Source organism: Moschus berezovskii, chromosome 21, assembly GCF_049115385.1.
Source record: "Moschus berezovskii isolate FMDL1 chromosome 21, NW_MosBer_1.0, whole genome shotgun sequence".
Classification (NCBI taxonomy): Eukaryota; Metazoa; Chordata; class Mammalia; order Artiodactyla; family Moschidae; genus Moschus; species Moschus berezovskii.
Genome location: NC_142480.1, coordinates 11,796,796 through 11,816,159, shown reverse-complemented (window position 1 = coordinate 11,816,159; position 19,364 = coordinate 11,796,796). Strand labels below are relative to the sequence as shown.

General features: G+C 41.0%; 1 protein-coding gene across 3 annotated transcripts in view; it reads left to right on the top strand.

Moving 5' to 3' along the window:
• Window positions 1-17,751, top strand: part of UNC79 (unc-79 subunit of NALCN channel complex) — a 222,807-nt gene extending 205,056 nt beyond the window's left edge. For all 3 annotated transcript variants that reach the window (XM_055417627.2, XM_088829774.1, XM_088829773.1), the window contains 3 exons: window positions 1,327-1,404; window positions 15,217-15,258; window positions 16,886-17,751. In XM_055417627.2, coding sequence (XP_055273602.2) covers window positions 1,327-1,404; window positions 15,217-15,258; window positions 16,886-17,086 — 321 coding nt within the window. In that variant the 3' untranslated portion in view covers window positions 17,087-17,751. The remainder of the gene's footprint in view (window positions 1-1,326; window positions 1,405-15,216; window positions 15,259-16,885) is intronic.
• The last annotated feature ends 1,613 nt before the right edge of the window (window positions 17,752-19,364 follow it).

The following is a 19,364-nucleotide window of genomic DNA, read 5'->3' as shown; positions in this document are numbered from 1 at the left end:
CATTTTAATGTGGATGGTTTACCTTGTTGGGAAAGATCTGAGGTATGGCTAGCATGGGTCCATGTCATTGAACAAGCTTGGCTTAGTCCAGTGGAGTTAAGATTGAAGGGTATATGGGAGGAATTTCCAAAGGAGTCCTCTAGTTCAGTGTGCTGCTTTGGAGGAGGATTCTCAGCTGGGAAGGCAGCATCCAGTGTCTTGGTTATGGGCGCTTCATCAGTAGAATTCTTGTCTGTGAAGAGCAAAGGGCCTGGAAGAACACCATAATGATGATCCCAATGTGCCCAGAAACCCAACAGTTCACTGTCCACAAAGGCATTCTGGAATAGTTTTTGATTGAATAATTAGTCTCAGAAACATTATCTTTTAGTTATCATTGGAAAGGGGAATATCTTTTACTTTCAGTGAAGCACTTTCTTTAGAGAAGCAGATATTAAGCAGTCGTGTATGGAGGGAGGTATTTTAATTCAGCTTAAAGGAAATTTATGTGAAAACTTTAGGGTGTGCAAACCGTTCTGACCACCACATAGATAGTTATGTTTATTAGATGGCAGAGTTTGGGACTGAAGAAGCACGTGGAGGTCAAGTTTTCTATTCTGCTGTTTTACAGACAATGAAACTGAGACTTTAAATTCAAACTAGAGACTCAGGGTTTCCTTCTATTGTCACTAGTTTTTTTTGGTATCGTTAATACCTCTTCTCTAAATTTCCTTTAATATTCAAGTACTGGAAATGGATGTGTTACAGGTGAATCTTGTACAAATCATGTTACAAATGAATTTGAATTAATAAGCCAGTCTGGTAAAATCTCCCCTGGAGTGTTTAAAATCTAGTCATAGGGTTCTCTGATGAGGGATTATCATTTCTATTTTATTTTTGAACTGTTGTAAATATGGCTGCCTTGTTCCGTGGAGAACAAAGCCTCAAACACAGATGGTGCAATAAATTAAACAACCTCTCCAAGGGGCAAAACTGTGGCGAAAGCACCAAGATGGAGAAAAGGACCTACGCCCAGGAGTCCTGCAGCTGGAAATGAAGGAGGCAGAAGCCATTTATCCTCTGGTGTGAATCGCAGCGTGGTACAGATTAGTGCGGTCAATACCTGGATTCCGTTGGCAGCCCGAGTTAGATGAGCAAGGCATGACAATTGTAAAACCTCTGCAGCTTATAAAATCCAGTTTCTGGCTGGAGTTTTAGAGATGAATAAATACGATTCCTTGTGATCCTCTTTGGTTGTTGCGCAGAAAGTCCTCATGGGCACAGGGCATGGGTTTTTCTGTGGCTGCAGACTGGGAATGGAATTGATTTTCATATTTGTTGTTTCAGATGGTAGAAATGGTGTGTCTCCATGTGATTAGTTTAATGGAGGCATTGCAAGAATGCAATTCAACAATTTTTGTCAAGGTAGGAAATTCTTATGATTTTTATAGACCTTTACTTGCTTCTAAAAACAAATGTGGATTTATCTTGAATGTACCTTCTGAAGAGGAAAACTTGAATTTTCACATTCAAAGTTGAGGCTGGAGGAATCATATCACAACCTTCATCAAATAGTTATTGTGTAATTTTTGTTCGTGCTTCACCACTGTGACCAACTGTAGCTGGCTTAGATACGTTGTACCATGATTGCATGCCACACAAGTAATTAAAATATTACCAAAAATGTTGATCTGGAAACGACCCTGGAGTCATATAAATTGTTTGGTGGAGCCTCATCTTGCAAGATATCCAGAAAACCAAGGAAAATAGTCTGTCATTGTTTGACTTGTTAGCTGATGCTTTTCTCAAAGATAAATTAGTTTCTAATGTTACTATTCTAAATCATTGTACAGTGTATGTAAGCAATTCAAGTATTTGTTATTTATCCAGGAACATCAGAAACATCCTAGTGTGATAAAAAGATCAAAGAGCAAGGGAGAATGTGGTTTCTATTTCCCTTCTTTTTCCTTTCCCTCTCTCTCTCTCTATCTCACTGATTCTTTGCCCTTTCCTCTTCTTGTACCATTTTTGGCCTTCCATTTCTATATTCCGTTATCTCAGGCACCATCACCACCACCCTCACCCCCCACCATGGAGTGCATCAGCTTGGAACCTTGTAACTTCCTATTTTCGCTCTATGGTTGACTCCCTTCAATTAAGGACACTTGTCAAGTTAGCTCACACAGAGCTGTGAATTAACTGGATTATCTAGGTGAATCCTAGAGTCCCTAAATGCAATCAGTATATCCTTATAAGATGGATACACAGAAAAGAGGAGATGAAAAGTGGGACCATGACTTGGGATGATGTAGCCAAAGCCAAGGAAGGCCTGGGGCCACCAGCGGCTGGAAGGCACGTGGGACAGAATCACCTGAAGCATCTCTGGTTAGAGAATAGCCCAGCAACCACCTGGATTTTAGACTTCTTGTTTCCAGAACTGTGAGATTAAAAATTGCCGTTCTTGTAAGCCATCCAGTTTGTGGTAATTTATTATAGAGCCCTAGGAAACTAAGACCCTAACTCTGCTTCACTGAACTTTCTTTTAAAAACAAGATGCATGAGCAGCTCATTTTTAGGGAAAACTTGACTGTTACCAGAAAACTGCAAGGCAGTTGGTTCAAATGGAATAGATATGGCTTATCTAGCTTAACAGTCAATAGCAAACGTCAACATTATAAGAGAAACTATGTGACTGACACTTGGGTGATCATACCTGATTTTAGTTTTTACAGCTTTATTAAAGTATAATTTATAGACTGAACAGTATACACATTTAAAATGTACAATTTGGTATCTTTAAAACCGTCACCAAGGTCAAGGTAATGAATGTAGTCCTCACTCTCTGAAGTTTTCTCTTACGCATTTATGAGTCTCTGTTCCGCCACTTCCTGTACCCCTACCTCCTCATTCCCAGGCACCTTCTAATCTGCTTTCTGTCATAACAGCTTAGTTTCATGTTCTAGAATTTCATATAAATAGATTTATATAGTAGTTAAGCTTCTTTCTCCTTCTTTCATGCAGAATAATTATATTGCGATTAACCCATGTCACATGTATCAGTAGATTATTTATTTTAGGTCTGAGTGGTATCCATTATACGGATATAACACATTTCATTTATCCATTCATCAGTTAATGGACATCTGAGCTGTTTCCAAAAGTTTGAGGCTATTAAAAATAAAGCTTACTCATGAATACATGTACGTAAGTCTTTGCGTAGTCATAGGCTTTCGTGTGTGTTGGATAAATACTGAGGAGTTGAATTGCTGGGCCGTATGATATGTGTGTAATTTTTAGGGAAATTGGCAGACTGTTTTTCCAAAGTGATTGTACCCTGTTACATTCATACCAGCAGTATGCATGCAGTGCCTGTACATCTTCATCAACACTTAATGTGGCTAATCTTTAATTTTAGTCATTCTAAGAACTGTGTAATGGTGTCTGATCATGGTTTTAAATTGCATTTTCCTATTGGCAAATGATCCTTGACATCTCTTTGTGTGCTTATTTGCTACCCGTACATCTGCATGGTAAAATATCTTTTAAAATTATTTGCCCATTTTAAAAAAATCAAGTTGTTTTTTTTTCTTATTATTGTTTGGATACAAGTCTTTTATCAGATATGTCATTTGCAATGATTTTTTTCTGTGTTTGTCTTTTCATTGTCTTCACAGTGACTTTTGAAGAGCCGAGGGTCCTAATTTTGATGAAGTATCATTTATCAAATTCTTCTTTTATTAATTATGCTTTTGGTGGTGTATTTAAGAAAATCTTTGCCTAATCAAAGACAGTTTTGTTTGTGTTTTCTTCTAGGTATTATATATGTTTTCTTCTAGGTGTAAGTTTGTATTTATGATCCATTTTGAGTTAACTTTTGTATGTGTGTGGTTTGGATTGAGGTACTTTTTTATGTGTGTAGATATCCAGTTATTTCAAGATTGTTAAAAATTCTGTCCATTGAATTACATTTGCACTTTTGTCAAAAATCAATTGGCCATTTATATGTGTGGTTCTCTTTCTGGATGCTCAGTTCAGTTCTGTTGGTCTATTTGTCTCTCTTTGACCACACCGTCTGGGTTACTGTCGCTTTCTAATGCACCTTGAAATCATGCAGTGTCTGGCCTCTGAATTTCCACATCTGTTTCAAAGTTGTTCTGGCTATTCTAGGGCTTTTGCATTTCTCGATACCTTTTAAAATCAACTTGTCAATTATTACACATAGCCTCCTGGGAATGTGGGTTGCATTGAATGTATAGATCACTCGAAGGAGAATTGAGATATTAGCAATATTGAATATTCCAATCTATGAACAGAGTATATCACTCTATTTATGTCTGCATTGACTTTTCGCAGCAATATTTTATAATTTTACATATATGGACCTAGAGTATTTTGTTGAATTTATCCTTAAGTGTGTTATCCCTAGTAGTTCAGATGGTAAAGCATCTGCCTGCAATGCAGGAGACCTGGGTTCGATCCCTGGATTGGGAAGATCCCCTGGAGAAGGAAATGGCAACCCACTCCAGTGTTCTTGCCTGGAGAATCCCACGCACAGAAGAGCCTGGTGAGCTACAATCCATGGGGTCACGAAGAGTCAGACACGACTGAGCGACTAACACACGCACACACACAAGTGTGTAATAATTTTATAGTCTTATAAATAATATGTTATTGCATTAAAATTTTTATTTTATTGTTACTATTTAGAAATATAACTGATTTATACCTTATATCCTGCAACCTATTAAACTCATCTATTAGTTCTGGTAAACTCATCTATTAGTTTTCTTGAAGATTTCATTAGATTTTCTATTTAGACAATTATGTCATGTGCAAATAGAAGCAGTTTTCTTTCATTCTTTTGGATTTTTATAGTTTTCTTTTTCTTTTCCCTCTGCTAGGGCTAAATCCTCTAGGAAAAGTTGAATAGAAGCCATGATAGTTGAAAACCTTGTCTTGTTCCTAATCTTAGGAAGAAAGCATTCATTAAATATAAGTGTTAGCTGTTAGTTTTTCATAGATCCCTTTGTCAGATTGAGCAAGTGTCTCTTCTCTTCCTAGTCTGCTAAGAACTTTTGTCAGAAATAGATGTAGGCTTTGTCAAATGCTTTCTCTATGTTTATTGAGATGGTCATTGAATTTTTCTTTTTTGATTGTTTCAGGGATTGAGGTTTTGAATGTTAAACCAACCTTATATTCCTGGGACAAACCATTTGGTCTTGATGTATTGTTCTCTTATATATTGCTGAATTCTATTTGCTAACTCTTTAAAATAATTTTTTGCATCAGTGTTTATGAGGGATACTGGACTGTAATTTTCTTTCCTTGTAATAATTGTATTTTGATTTTTGTATCAGGGTAATGATGACCTTATAGCATAAATTGGAAAGTATTCCTTTTCTATTTTCTGGAAAAGTTTCTATAGGTTTGGTGTTATTTTTTTCCCTTAAGTATTTGGTCATATTCACCAGTGGAACTGCCTGGGCTTGGAATTGTCTTTGCAGGAGGGTGTTAAACCTCAATTTCTTTGACAGATATAGGGCTGTTTAAGTTATCTGCTTATTTGTGAGTGATCTTTGACAGTATGTACCTATCAAAGAATTTGTCCATTTCATCAAAATAGTTGATGTTATTGGCATGAACTTACTCAGAATATTCTCTTATTATACTTTTAATATTTGTAGGATGTGTTGTTATGCCACTCATTTCTGGTAATGGTGATTTGTTATCTCACTTTTTTTTCTGGTCAGTCTGAATAAAGGTTTATCAATTTTAGTGAGCTTTTGATTTAAAACAGTGACAACAGGAATCAGCTTTTGGTTAGTTTTCACTGATATTCTCTATAGTTTTTGTTTCATGGATTTCTGTTTTTATCATTTTCTTTCTTCTATTAGCTTTAAATTTCACTTGTTCTTCTTTTTCTTATCTCTTAAGGTTCACTGATTTGAGATTTTCATTCTTTTATAACAAGAGATTACGGCTATGAATTTCCATCTCAGTTCAGTTCAGTTCAGTTCAGTCGCTCAGTCGTGTCCGACTCTCCGCAACCCCATGAATCACAGCACGCCAGGCCTCCCTGTCCATCACCAACTCCCGGAGTACACTCAAACTCATGTCCACAGAGTCAGTGATGCCATCCAGCCATCTCATTCTCTGTCGTCCCCTTCTCCTCCCGCCCCCAACCTTTCCCAGCATCAGAGTCTTTTCCAGTGAGTCAACTCGTCGCATGAGGTGGCCAAAGTATTGGAGTTTCAGCTTTAGCATCAGTCCCTCCAATGAACATCCAGGATTGATCTCCTTTAGAATGGACTGGTTGGATCTCCTTGCAGTATAAGGGACTCTCAAGAGTCTTCTCCAACACCACAGTTCAAAAGCATCGATTCTTCGGCGATCAGCTTTCTTCACAGTCCAACTCTCACATCCATACATGACCACGGGAAAAACCATTGCCTTGACTAGACGGACCTTGGTTGGCAAAGTAATGTCTCTGCTTTTTAATATACTATCAAGGTTGGTCATAACTTTCCTTCCAAGGAGCAAGCGTCTTTTAATTTCATGGCTGCAATCAGCATCTGCAGTGATTTTGGAGCCCCAAAAAACAAAGTCTGACACTATTTCCACTGTTTTTCCATCTATTTCCCATGAAGTGATGGGACCAGATGCCATGATCTTTGTTTTCTGAATGTTGAGCTTCAAGCCAACCTTTTCACTCTCCTCTTTCACTTTCATCAAGAGGCCTTTGAGTTCCTCTTCACTTTCTGCCATAAGGGTGGTATCATCTGCATATCTGAGGTTATTGATATTTCTCCCGGCAATCTTGATTCCAGCTTGTGCTTCTTCCAGCCCAGCGTTCCTCATGATGTACTCTGCATATAAGTTAAATAAGCAAGGTGACAATATACAACCTTGACGTACACCTTTTCCTATTTGGAACCAGTCTGTTGTTCCATGTCCAGTTCTGACTGTTGCTTCCTGACCTGCATACAGGTTTCTCAAGAGGCAGGTCAGGTGGTCTGGGATTCCCATGTCTTTCAGAATGTTCCACAGTTTATTGTGATCCACACAGTCAAAGGCTTTGGCATAGTCAATGAAGCAGAAATAGATGTTTTTCTGAAACTCTCTTGCTTTCTCCATGATCCAGCGGATGTTGGCAATTTGATCTCTGGTGCCTCTGCCTTTTCTAAAACCTGCTTGAACATCTGGGAGTTCACGGTTTACATACTGCTGAAGCCTGGCTTGGAGAATTTTGAGCATGACTTTACTAGCGTGTGAGATGAGTGCAATTGTGCGGTAGTTTGAGCATTCTTTGGCATTGCCTTTCTTTGGGATTGGAATGAAGACTGACCTCTTCCAGTCCTGTGGCCACTGCTGAGTTTTCCAAATCTGCTGGCATATTGAGTGCAGCACTTTCACAGCATCATCTTTCAAGACTTGAAATAGCTCCACTGGAATTCCATCACCTCCACTAGCTTTGTTCGTAGTGATGCTTTCTAAGGCCCACTTGACTTCACATTCCAAGATGTCTGGCTCTAGGTCGGTGATCACATTATCGTGACTATCTTGGTCGTGAAGATCTTTTTTGTACAGTTCTTCTGTGTATTCCTGCCACCTCTTCTTAATATCTTCTGCTTCTGTTAGGTCCATACCATTTCTGTCCTTTATCGCGCCCATCTTTGCATGAAATGTTCCCTTGGAATCTCTAATTTTCTTGAAGAGGTCTCTTGTTTTTCCTATTCTGTTGTTTTCCTCTATTTCTTTGCATTGATCACTGAGGAAGGCTTTCTTATCTCTCCTTGCTATTCTTTGGAACTCTGCATTCAGATGCTTATATCTTTCCTTTTCTCCTTTGCTTTTTGCCTCTCTTCTTTTTACAGCTATTTGTAAGGCCTCCTCAGACAGCCATTTCGCTCTTTTGCATTTCTTTTCCATGGGGATGGTCTTGGTCCCTGTCTCCTGTACAATGTCACGAACCTCCGTCCAGAGTTCATCAGGCACTCTATCAATCAGATCTAGTGCCTTAAATGAAGCAGGGCAAAGGCTAATAGAGTTTTGTCAAGAGAATTTCCATCTAACCACTGGTTTAACCACATCCTACAATTTGGTAGTTGTGTTCTCATTTTTGTTCGGTTCAAAATACTTTCTAATTTCCCTTTTGGTTTCTTTTTGAATCCATTGCTTATTTCAGTTCAGTTCAGTTCAGTCGCTCAGTCGTGTCCGACTCTTTGCGACCCCATGAATCACAGCACGCCAGGCCTCCCTGTCCATCACCAACTCCCAGAGTTCACTCAAACTCATGTCCATCGAGTCGGTGATGCCATTCAGTCATCTCATTCTCTGTCGTCCCCTTCTCCTCCTGCCCCCAGTCCCTCCCAGCATCAGAGTCTGCTTAGTCTATCAATTATTGAGAAAGGGATATCGAAATATCTCCCTAATTTATCTTTTCAAATCTACCAGTTTTTGTTTCACATATTACATAGCTATTATTAGGTGCATAAATGTTTAGGATTGTTTTATCTTCTTAGTGAATTGAATTTATGAAATAGTTCTCTTTATTCTTAGTAATATCTTTGGTCATAATAGAGGAAGTCCAATTTTCTTTTGATGAGTGTTAGGACAGTGTATTTTTTTCTATCCTTTAACCTATTTGTGTCTTTATAGTTAAAGCATATTTCTTACAAGCAGCATAGGGTGTTGCACTTTTTAAAAATCCAATCTGACAATCTCTTTTAATTGGGTTTTTTGAAACCATTTTTACTTAATGTGTTTTGAGATATTATTTGGCTTAAAATGTCTTGTTATTTGTTTTCTATATTTCCCATGTGTTCTTTGTCCTTTATTCCCTCTTATTCTACCTTCTTTTTGACTGATTTTTTAATGATTAAATTTTGGATGTAATTTCCTCTTTTTGGTCTAGTTTCTTAAGGGGAAAGCTGAGGTCACTAATTTGAGCACCTTTTTCGATCCAGTTGTCAGTGTTTCGTGCTCTAAGTTTCCTCCTAAATACTGCTTTAGCTGCATTCCTCTGAATTTTTATATATTCTCATCTTCATTTGGTTCAAAATAATTTCTAATTTCCCTTTTGACATCTTTGACCCATGGGTAATTTAAGTGTGTTTTCCAGTTATCTTATTACTTATCTGTCTTAGCTGCTGTTGTCTTAGTGGTTGACTTAGAGTTAATAGTCTACATTTTTAACAACCCAATCTGCCTTCAAATGATAATGTACCACTTCATATATGTAATGAGAATGTACAACGGTACAGTTCCATTTTCACTCTTTGTGCTGTTACTGTCATCCATTTTACTCCTACATATGTTATAAAGCAAACCATGATTGTTTTTTGCTTGAAACAGTTACCTCTTAAAGCAATTTAAAATTTGTTTTATATTTATTTGTATGTGTAAGAATTGCCATATTTGCTCTTTTCAGTTTTATTTATTCCTTTCTATAGAATTAAACCTCCATCTTCCTTCTGCCCAAACGACTTTCTTTACTACTTCTTGTGTAGTTCTGCTGAAGCTTAATTCCTCCAACTTTTCTATATCTGAGTAAGTCTTTACTTGGCCTTCATTTTTGAAAGTATTTTCACTGGTTCTTGAGTTTAGGTTAAAGTTTTTTTTTCCTAGTATTTTAAAGATGCTATTCATCTACTGTCTTCTTGCTTCCATTATTTCTAAAAAGAAATCTTTGTCATTCTTATATATTTTTTTCTATATATAATATGTCTCTTTTCTTGGGCTGCTTTTAAGATTTTTTTTCCCTTTACCATTGTTGCTAAGCAACTTGAAGATGATATGCCTTGGTGTGGCTTTCTTCATGTTTCTTGAGCTTGCATTTGTTCAGTTTGAAAGAATATCAGCTATTGTGTCTGTAAGATTTTCTTCTAAACCTCTATTCAACATACTCAGTATTTCCTCTACCTTCTTGACTGTATTGAATACAGTTATAATAACTGTTTTAATGTCCTTATTCACCAGTTCTGTTATCTGTGTCACTTGAGGGTCTTTTCCAGTTGCCTGAGTTTTCTTCTCATTGTGGGACCCATTTCCCTGTTTCTTAGTATGTCTGGTAACTTCTTATTGGATTCTTGACATTTCAAATTTGACTTTGGGGTGCTATTTTTTATTCCTGTAAGTATTTTTTAAATTCCTATAAGTATTCTTAAGTATATTCTATGATATAGCTAAATTACTTAGAGTTCTATCCCTTTGAGACTTGATGTTAAGCTTTGTGCAGTGGGTTTGGGGCAGCAGTTTGTATAGGGTTACCATTTCTTCACTGTTCAGGTAATATCCTTTTGAGTACTCGGTGTTCTAATGATTTGCAAGAACAGAAATCTAATGATTTCCACTCTAACTAGTGGAAACACAAACTATTGCTATGTGACTACCAGGGATTTTTCCCTCTAATCTTTTTAGGTTATTTTTTCTTCAGCCTTGAATAGTTTTCCCACATGTGTATACTTGTCAGTGTTCAGCTAAAGACTCAGGGAAACCCTTCACAGGTCTTCAGAGAGTTAGTTTGTGTGCTGTCTCTCTGTCTCTCTGCACAGCTCTCTCCTTTCCACGACTCTGCCTTACAGACTTTCGCTCCCTTGGCCTTCCTAGTCTCCGAGCTCCATTTTCTCACCTCATGAGACTGCCAGACAGCCTGGGTTCCTCCTCCCTGTGCTGCTGCCTGACGATACTTTCTAGGCAGTGAGTTCGGATACTTGCAGGGCTCCCCTTGTTTGTCTGCTCTCCCTCAGTGATCGCCATCCTGCATTGTTGACAATTAATGTCTGAAAACCATTGTTTATCCTTCACCTGGAATTTTCATTTTGTTTTAGACAGGAGTGTAAATCTGGTCTTTGTTACTCCACGTTGGCTGAAAGAGGAAGTTCCAGGACTAATTTTAAGGACTAGAACAAGCATGGAATGGAATGAATATAATCCAACAGAATTAGAAATCTTCAATGTATCCTGTAGCATAAACAAAGATAAGAGGAAGACTATTACCTTTATTTTGGTGAAAAGCAACTTATCTTTTTAAAACATCCTTTGGTTTTCCAGATATTGTTTCTGGAGAACAACAACAACAACAACAACAAAAAAAACCCAACCAATTTTATTATAACATTACAGAGCCCAGAATAAATTCTGTCTAATTCTAACTGACAGCTTTGTAGGAGCCACTAGCATAAGGGCACTGAAATGAATCTTATTCAATAAAGTCAATTAGCATTCCTGAAATAGGATGACTGCTGGGTTGTGTAATGTTGCCCTTCACAATGAACTTTAACCTGATGCTTTCGGTTAGGCGATTCATAAATAACAGATCTGAAAGCCCTGTGCAAGTATGTTTAGAACCTTATGGTCACGTGTTACATCAATGGGGAAATAAGAGAGACACTTCTAAAATCATCCTCACTGTCCCCCTTGATACCCTCATGCAGACCCTTAGCCCCAGGGGCAGCCCTGAGAAAGACATCCACCCAGCAGCAGAGGACTCAGTGTTCCCTGGTCCTTAGTCCCTCAGGATTCTTAATAAGAGAGGTTAGTTCAGGTATTCCCCAAATATCAAGAGGCATGTGAGCTTGTTTCCATATTAAATGGGTCAAAAGACAATAAAAGTCTATAGGCTTAGGGCCCTCCAGGCTCATTTTTGCCCTGCAGATATTAGGGAGGAGGCAGTTAGACTAATTTATTTATTCCTGTTCAGGATGTCCACATGAGTCAGTCCTCTTATATGCCAGGGAGTACAGCCTTATCTGGCACCAACCTGTAATCCCACAATTTTATTATGAGGATTGAGGGCGGGGAGACAAGCGAGTGTGTTACTTTCTGAAAGTTTGGTCACAGCTATCAGAAGTCCAATCATAACTTCTGGGACACACCATACTTCATTTCTAAACACAGTAGTTACATTCCAGACAGAGACTTAAATGGCTGCAATATAAATACTATTTTTAGGAGTAAACATCAGTGAAGTCAAATTAGCAAGTTGTATGTACCTATAGAAGGTTGAAGGTTTCCCTGTGGCTCAGATAGTAAATAATCTGCCTGCAATGCGGGGGACCCAGGTTCAATCCCTGGATCAGGAAGATCCCTGGAGAAGGAAATGGCAACCCACTCCAGTATTCTTGCTTGGAGAATCCCTTGGACAGAGGAGCCTGGTGGGCTACAGTCCATGGTGTTGTAAAGAGTTGGACATGACTGAGTAAGTGACACTTCTGCTTTCATAGAAGGTTGAAAGCAGAAAAACAGCCAGATTCAGCCTTAGGAAAAGAAGCACAGAGAGGAAACATGACTTAACACTTGGCCAAGTTTATGTTTTAATGATTTGATGCATTAGATGAGACTAGCAGCTATAGCCATGACGCGTGAACAGAGAGGGCGTTTAACTGCTATCCCCCATCCCAGCAGGCTCTCCTCTTGGTTCTCTTGTTTTCTTCATTGCCTTGCTGTTCTCCACTTGGCCCAGGCTGACTTTTAACCTTGTCCTCAATCCAAAGAGCAAACTAGTCCTCAGACCCTCACAGGTTGTCCCTGGGGACAGCATCCTTCTCCAACCCAGAAGCCACACAGATCTTACCTGGACCATGGGGGCTGCCTTCACACTGGGCCCTGGGCTCCATTCTCCATGTCCTTCCTCTGGTCTCTAGACTGCTGCCACAGTGAGCTTGCTAGAGCACAGTTCTCATGGTGAATGAGGCTTTCTTCATCAGAAACTGTATTGAATTTGAAATAAGATCCAGACCATCCCAGATCATCTGTGGGTGGATGTGGAGAGGCCTCATCTTGCTCTTCTAAACTTTTTCATGGCCCTCTCCTAGGAACCTCACCCTTCAGCATCTCGTGAACCCCATTGCCTCCTCACCTCTTGGCATTCTCCTGCCTCTGGGCTTTGCTTCCCTTGTATCAATTTGCTAGGCTACTGGGTACTACAGACTGGATGACTTAAGTAACAGAAATATATTGTCTTATGGTTCTGGAGACAAAAAATTGTGAGATCAAGGTGATGCCAGGGCTGATTCCTTCTGAGGCTGTGAGGGAGCATCTGTCCCAGCCTCTCTCCTCACTCCTGGGGATTCGCTAGCCATCTTTCCTTGGCTTGTTGATCTCTGCTTTATCTTCACGTGGCATCCTCCCTGTGTGTGTGTCTTTGTCCAGATTTCCCCCTTTCTATAAGAATACTAGTCATAATCAGAGAAGGAGAAATATTGTATGACATTCCTTATATGTGGAATCTTAAATGATACAAATGAACTAACATCCAAAACAGAAAGAGACTCACAGATTTAGAGAATGAATTTATGGTTGCCCAGGGAATGGGTGGGACAGAGGGATAGTTAGCGTGTTTGGGATGGACATTACACACTGCTATATTTTAAATGAATAACCAACAAGTATCTACTGTAGAGCACAGGGAACTCTGCTCAGTGTTATGTGGCAGCCTCGATGGGAGGGGAGTTTGGGGGAGAATGGATATATGTATGGGTGAGTCCCTTTGCTGTTCACCGGAAACTATCACAACATTGTTAATCGGCTATGCCCGATACAAAATAAAAAGTTAAAAAAAATGAGATGCGTAAAAAAAGAATACTAGTCGTATTGAACTAGGATTCACCGCTACTCCAGGAATGACCTCATCTTAACTCACAGAATCTTCAATGACCCCGTTTCCAAATAAGATCACATTGGAGGCTGTGTGGGCTAAGACTACAACAGCTTCACGAGAGGACGCGATTCAGTCCACATCAGCTCTGCTCTATTGGAGGAGGGTCAGAAGAAGCATGGAGTGAAATGGCAGGATGCATTTGCGCTTGTTTCAAGACCTGGGCAGTCCTGAAAGAAGCTAGTATTTCCAGATGTGTTAGATCATCGCCTTCCTTTCCCACTGAACTAGAGTTCTGTGGCACACGCTTTGGGAAACACTGTGTTCTGTCTCTGACTTCAGGACTTATGAAGCCACCAATGTTGACTTGTGTTCAGAAGAGCTGAAGCGCAGTGAGAGACCAAAGCCGAGGAGAGCCGCTGCTGGAGGCACTGGGGCGGGGCACCTGTGACCTCCTAGGAAGGGCCTTGGGGCAAATCAGGGACAGTGAAGGGGCACGGAGGGTGCCCCAGATGCCTGGGGTTTGAGAGTCTCACTCTCAGCCAGAGCAGGGGCCTATTGCTCACCTGCCAGAGAACCCACGCTGTTGAAACCCCTGCCCCATCTCACCCTTGCTGTGTTTCACAAGCAACCTCAGGGCTTGTCTTTTTCTATCATTAAAGCATTTTAACTGCTTCTCAGTGATATTTTTTATTTTTGGAATATAATTGCTTTACAATGCTGTGTCAGTTTCTGCTGTACAATAAAGTGAATCAGCTGTAAGTATCCATAGATCCCCTCCCTCTTGAGCCTACTTCCCATCCCCCTACCTCTATGTCATCACAGAGCACCGAGCTGAGCTTTCTGTGCTATACAGCACCTTAATACTAGCCATCTATTTTACACATGGTAGTGTATGGAAGGATTTCCCTGGTGGCACAGTAGTAAGAAATCCACCTGCCAAGCAGAGGACCCAGGGTTTCATCCCTGGGTCGGGAAGATCCCCTGGAGAAGGAAACGGCAACCCACTCCAGTATTCTTGCCTAGAAAATCCCATGGACAGAGGAGCCTGGCAGAGGAGTCCATGGTGTCACAAACAGTCAGACATGACTTAGCAACTGAGCTCGAGTATATGAAAACAGAAATGTAGATCCATGGAACAAGATAGAAAGCCCAGAGGTAAACCCATGCACCTATGGCCACCTTGTCTTTGACAAATGAGGCAGGAGTACACAATGGTGTGAAGTAAGCCAGTGATACTGTCTTAACCACCACAGGCAGACAGCATCACCATGCTACTTGTAGACACAGTTCTAAAGATCCCATGGAGGAAATGCTATTTCAAGAAAGTGAGGATTTAATTAAATAAATGCACATTTAATTTCCCATGCTTGGTAGCTTTCAAGAGACAATCAGTCATTTACTCTGAAGTGTGTGGTTCAGGCACTCACGGGGCACTTATTAACCTCCAAATGCCACCAGCTCAGCGGGGTTTGGCCTCAGAGAGACAGTTGTCTGATAGCAGTAACTCTGCAGCTAGGGCCCACATCCTTTTGTGATGTTAAAGGGATTCTGTGCGCTCGCTCTGCCTTGCAGTAAGCGCGGCTTATGTGGGAGAATGCAGAACAGTCATAACGGGCCTTCTGTGTCTCTCCGTACAGCTCATACCTATGTGGTTGCCAATGATTCAGTCACATATCAAGGTAAGTCACCCCTGGGTGGCCTGGAAGCTCACTTCCCTCCAAAGAGCCTCGTTACATTCATAGGGCTCCACCATGCTCCTCTCACTACCTGTTCGTGGTCCCTGGGGGCTAGTAATGCAGGAGACCAGGTAAGGGGCTTGTGGCCGAGGTGACCGCAAGAGCCGATAGCCTACTACTCATCGCTGATGAAGGGAGAGGGGGAGGATCCCAGAGCTGGACGAGGCTCAGTTACTGACTGGATAGAAGACAGCTGAGAAGCGACTCTGCCTTCAGAGGATACCCTTGGCATCTGGTCCCAGGCATGTCCATGCTGTTTCCTGGCCGCAAAGTTTGACTTTTATGATGGGAAGAATTATATTAAGAAAAGATAGCATTGAGTGAATGATAGAATTGAACAAGAGGGGACTTGCCCAGGCCTCTGCCATTTTACATAAGAGGAAACATAGGATCAGAAAGAAGAGTAATTTGGACAGGTCCGCCAGCCAGGAAGCAGAAGACTGAATGTATTTCTCACTGCCAGGCCCCTTTGAGTGACACATTGTCACTGTGGGGCCAGACGTACTCCGTGGCTGGGAATGTAGTTACTGGGGCCTAGCATTAAGGTGGTGGCGCTAACCACCCACTCCATCCAAAACTGGGTCCTGTCTAACAGGCACTAGGAGTCTCACAGGAGAAGATGGAAGTCTTTTTGCTGGGTCTCCTCTCAGAGTTGGGATGGGATGCTCATGGAAGCAAAGGAAATGACTTCAGGGGGCCCAGACCGCAAGGGAGAAATATAGCTGCCAGCCGTAACCACAGGCTTTGAGTCCTCGTTCATGGCATTGCTGCTGTTGGTGGCCACCGGTAAGCCCAATGGCTTTGCTGAAAACCTCATTGGAACACTAGCTTCTATTGTGAAAACTGCTTAGACTTCCACCCCGAGGCATTCTGCACTGCCCTCCTCCCTGCGTGGTGGTCACCTGTGGCAATTTGACACGGCACACAGTGCTGAGAGGAGGCCAACAGAACTTGATGAAAGGCTAGGAAAGAGAAGAAAAGCTTATAACCTAGCTCCTTCCAGTGCATGAACTTGAGAACAGAAAGACTATAATCGTGATTAAAATGTCCCGAGCACTTACTGCGTGCCAAGTTCTGTTCTGGTCCCTGTTAACTCATTTATCCTTATAAAAACCCCATCAGGTGAGTATTAGAGTCCTACATTGTCCATGAGCAAATCCAAACACAGATCGTAAACTTCATTCCTTAAGTTGTTTACAGAGGAGGAGCCAGGATTTGAATCCAGGGAGCCTGGGAGCAAAGCCTGCAAGGACAGGTGCTCATAGTGAACAGCTCCTGGGGTCAAGTCTAGGTGTCAGCCCGTACGCTGGGGTTGCAGTGCATGAGTCTAGATGGGAAAGGCATCATTTGGGTAGATTTGGGCCAGGTGGGCTCTAAGGACATGGTACCAGCACACATCCCTTGCCCTGAGCGCTGCCACAGTTGAGAGCCGGCCTTCTTCAGGCCAGTCAGTCCCCATGCCACATGTAAGTTCCACCTGCAGGAGAAGTCCAGGCCAGCACTCCCTGGGTGGACGGGGAACATTAGGCGGAAAGAAACTAAACGGCCTGTTCTTGCCCTTTCTTGACAGCACTTATCTGCAGGACTCCAGCTTCGCCTCCAGGCCATTCAGAACAACGTGAACCACCACAGCCTCAGGACGCTGCCGGGCTCCGCCCAGAGCAGTGCCGGCCTGGCCGCCCTGCGCAAGTGGCTGCAGTGCGCCCAGTTCAAAATGGCGCAGGTGGAGATCCAGTCCTCAGAAGCAGCCTCGCAATTTTATCCTCTATGAGCGGACTCCACGGCTCTCAGTGTCAACACTCTGGTTTAGCAATAATGGGTTTCAAAACAAAACAATTCGATCCAAGCAGGTTGGGGAACATATTGGTACTGTACATTCTCTTTCTAGTTTAGTAAAAAGACGTGCAAAGGCCGGAGAGGGCCACAATGACGCTTTCTTGCTACACATTTCTGATGACTCCTTGGGCTATCTGATTAAGTGTTTCCTTACATTATTTTTTAAAAAACCAAATCATTTTTCTTTAACTAACTTCTATTTTTTTTAAGAAAAAACAAATAGACTGGTGGGCACTCACAGAAACGTTGTATAAGTCCCCCCTGTTGCTATTTTTGATGATAGAGAATAAATAGGGTTTTTGAAACCTTTGTAGTGTTTTTTCTTAAAATCCACTCTTGGCAATGCAATAAAAAAAAAAGGAAAAAAAAAAAACAAACGTCACCATAAGCCAGTGACACTTGACTGAAGCTTTTTTGTCATTATCCTGGGAAAAGTGGCAGCTTGCAAGGACCATTACAAAGTGCACTTAGAAATTAGGTGGTTAAACTGTGCCAATTGTTTTCTTTGTTTTCTAATGTCATTTTCCAGGACTGTCCAGTACGTTTTGATTATTTTTAAAACTAGGTTTTTCAGCTCATTCGTTCTAGGCTGTATTTTCTTGTATGCTTTATGATGACCACTTTAGTTTTGTGAATAATAAATTTTATTCTTTTGTTAATACTTGTATACAATTCAATTTAAAACTGTAGACTGCATACTGGACCATACGATTCCCCACGCTGGCACAGAACACTGCACCTGGAGCTACATTTCATAAAACAGAATTTTAATAGTGTAAGAGCACCAAGATTTATTAGCACTTATACTTAGCGTTTGACTGTGCATTCACAAATGATATTTCTCTTCTCTATCCCTGTAATGCACTGACTAAAAGAAGACTTAATATACATTTAAGCTGTATACTGACATGCTATTAAATGCATTTTTTATTATCTTTGTGAGCCTGGGGTTTTTTAAAATCAGTTTATAGAGCTAGGGTTTAGTTCCTGACAACCATTTCTTCTAAACTTTTAAAATGTATAACTTCTCTTAACAGTAAGTACAATTTTAAGAGGAGAAAGCTTTCTTTAAGATCATTTGGTGAGAGGAATACCCAATTTATTTGAAGTCCCTTCTCTTGGAGGAACTTTGAGGGCTTGAACTTTTTTTTTTACATTGGTTATGAAGAAGTTTCTCTTTTCTTCTGAGAAGTCTGATGTCTTAATGCTTCTCAGGGGGAAACAAGTCCTCAAATATTCAAGTATTTTGCAGGAGTTCTGGAAAGATAGAGTGTCAGATCTCCACCCTTTTGAAAACTTATGGGGAACAAATAGGCCCCTAGAATAAGTGTACAGAAATGATTATTCTTCATCTTTTGCTAACGAACTCTTGGAAAAGGCCTTTTCCAGTCAGAACTCTCCTCTGTCCCATTCGGGCTTGGTTATGCTTCTGTGCACATTATGTCTTGTATTATGAAACGTCGTGCATGTACTTAATCTCATGTGTAAACTGTGACAGCTTTGAGGATGTGTCCTGTCTATATCCCTAGGGTTTGGCATGTAGTACGTATTTAATTAATGTCTAGTGAATTGAATGGATTTGATTAAGCAGCAGGTCTTTCTTGAGCTACCCAGTGGGCTCAGCAAGGGCTAAATTGTGATTTTCTAATTTTTATGCAAGGATTCCTAGAGGGGGGTTACAGAAACAGGCCAGAGGAGGAGACCCTGGCTGCTTTCCCTGGGGTTTAACTGACTTCCTTTCGGGGCTCAGCTGTAGACCCTGCTCTTTAGTAGACCCGAGCCCACGCTGCCACAGGCAGCCCGGATCTTGGTGGCCCAGTCCTCCTAGAGTCATCCATGGCTACTTCTCCAACTCCATTTCCTTGAATGAACTGCCTCGATTTCCCTTATGTTCGCAAACCCCTACAATGGCTGGGAACGACTCCTTAACTCAGCCCTCTTAACTGCGTCCATTCTAATACTTCCTGCTCTCCAGACCTATTTCCCTCATACTGGTTACAACCTGGTGACTCGGTCCCACTTTGGTGGGTCTCTGTCCTTGCCCCTCAGAACTGTGTGGCTGACCCGAATACTGTCTCTGCTGGGACCCTGCCGCTTCTCCGGCTGATAGAGACCAGCAAGTTTCTTTGGCTTACACTCCCTCCTTCCCACTTCATTACCCAGAATCCCCATCTTTTTTTGTTATGTCGTGTTAATCTCTCCAACAAGTGGGA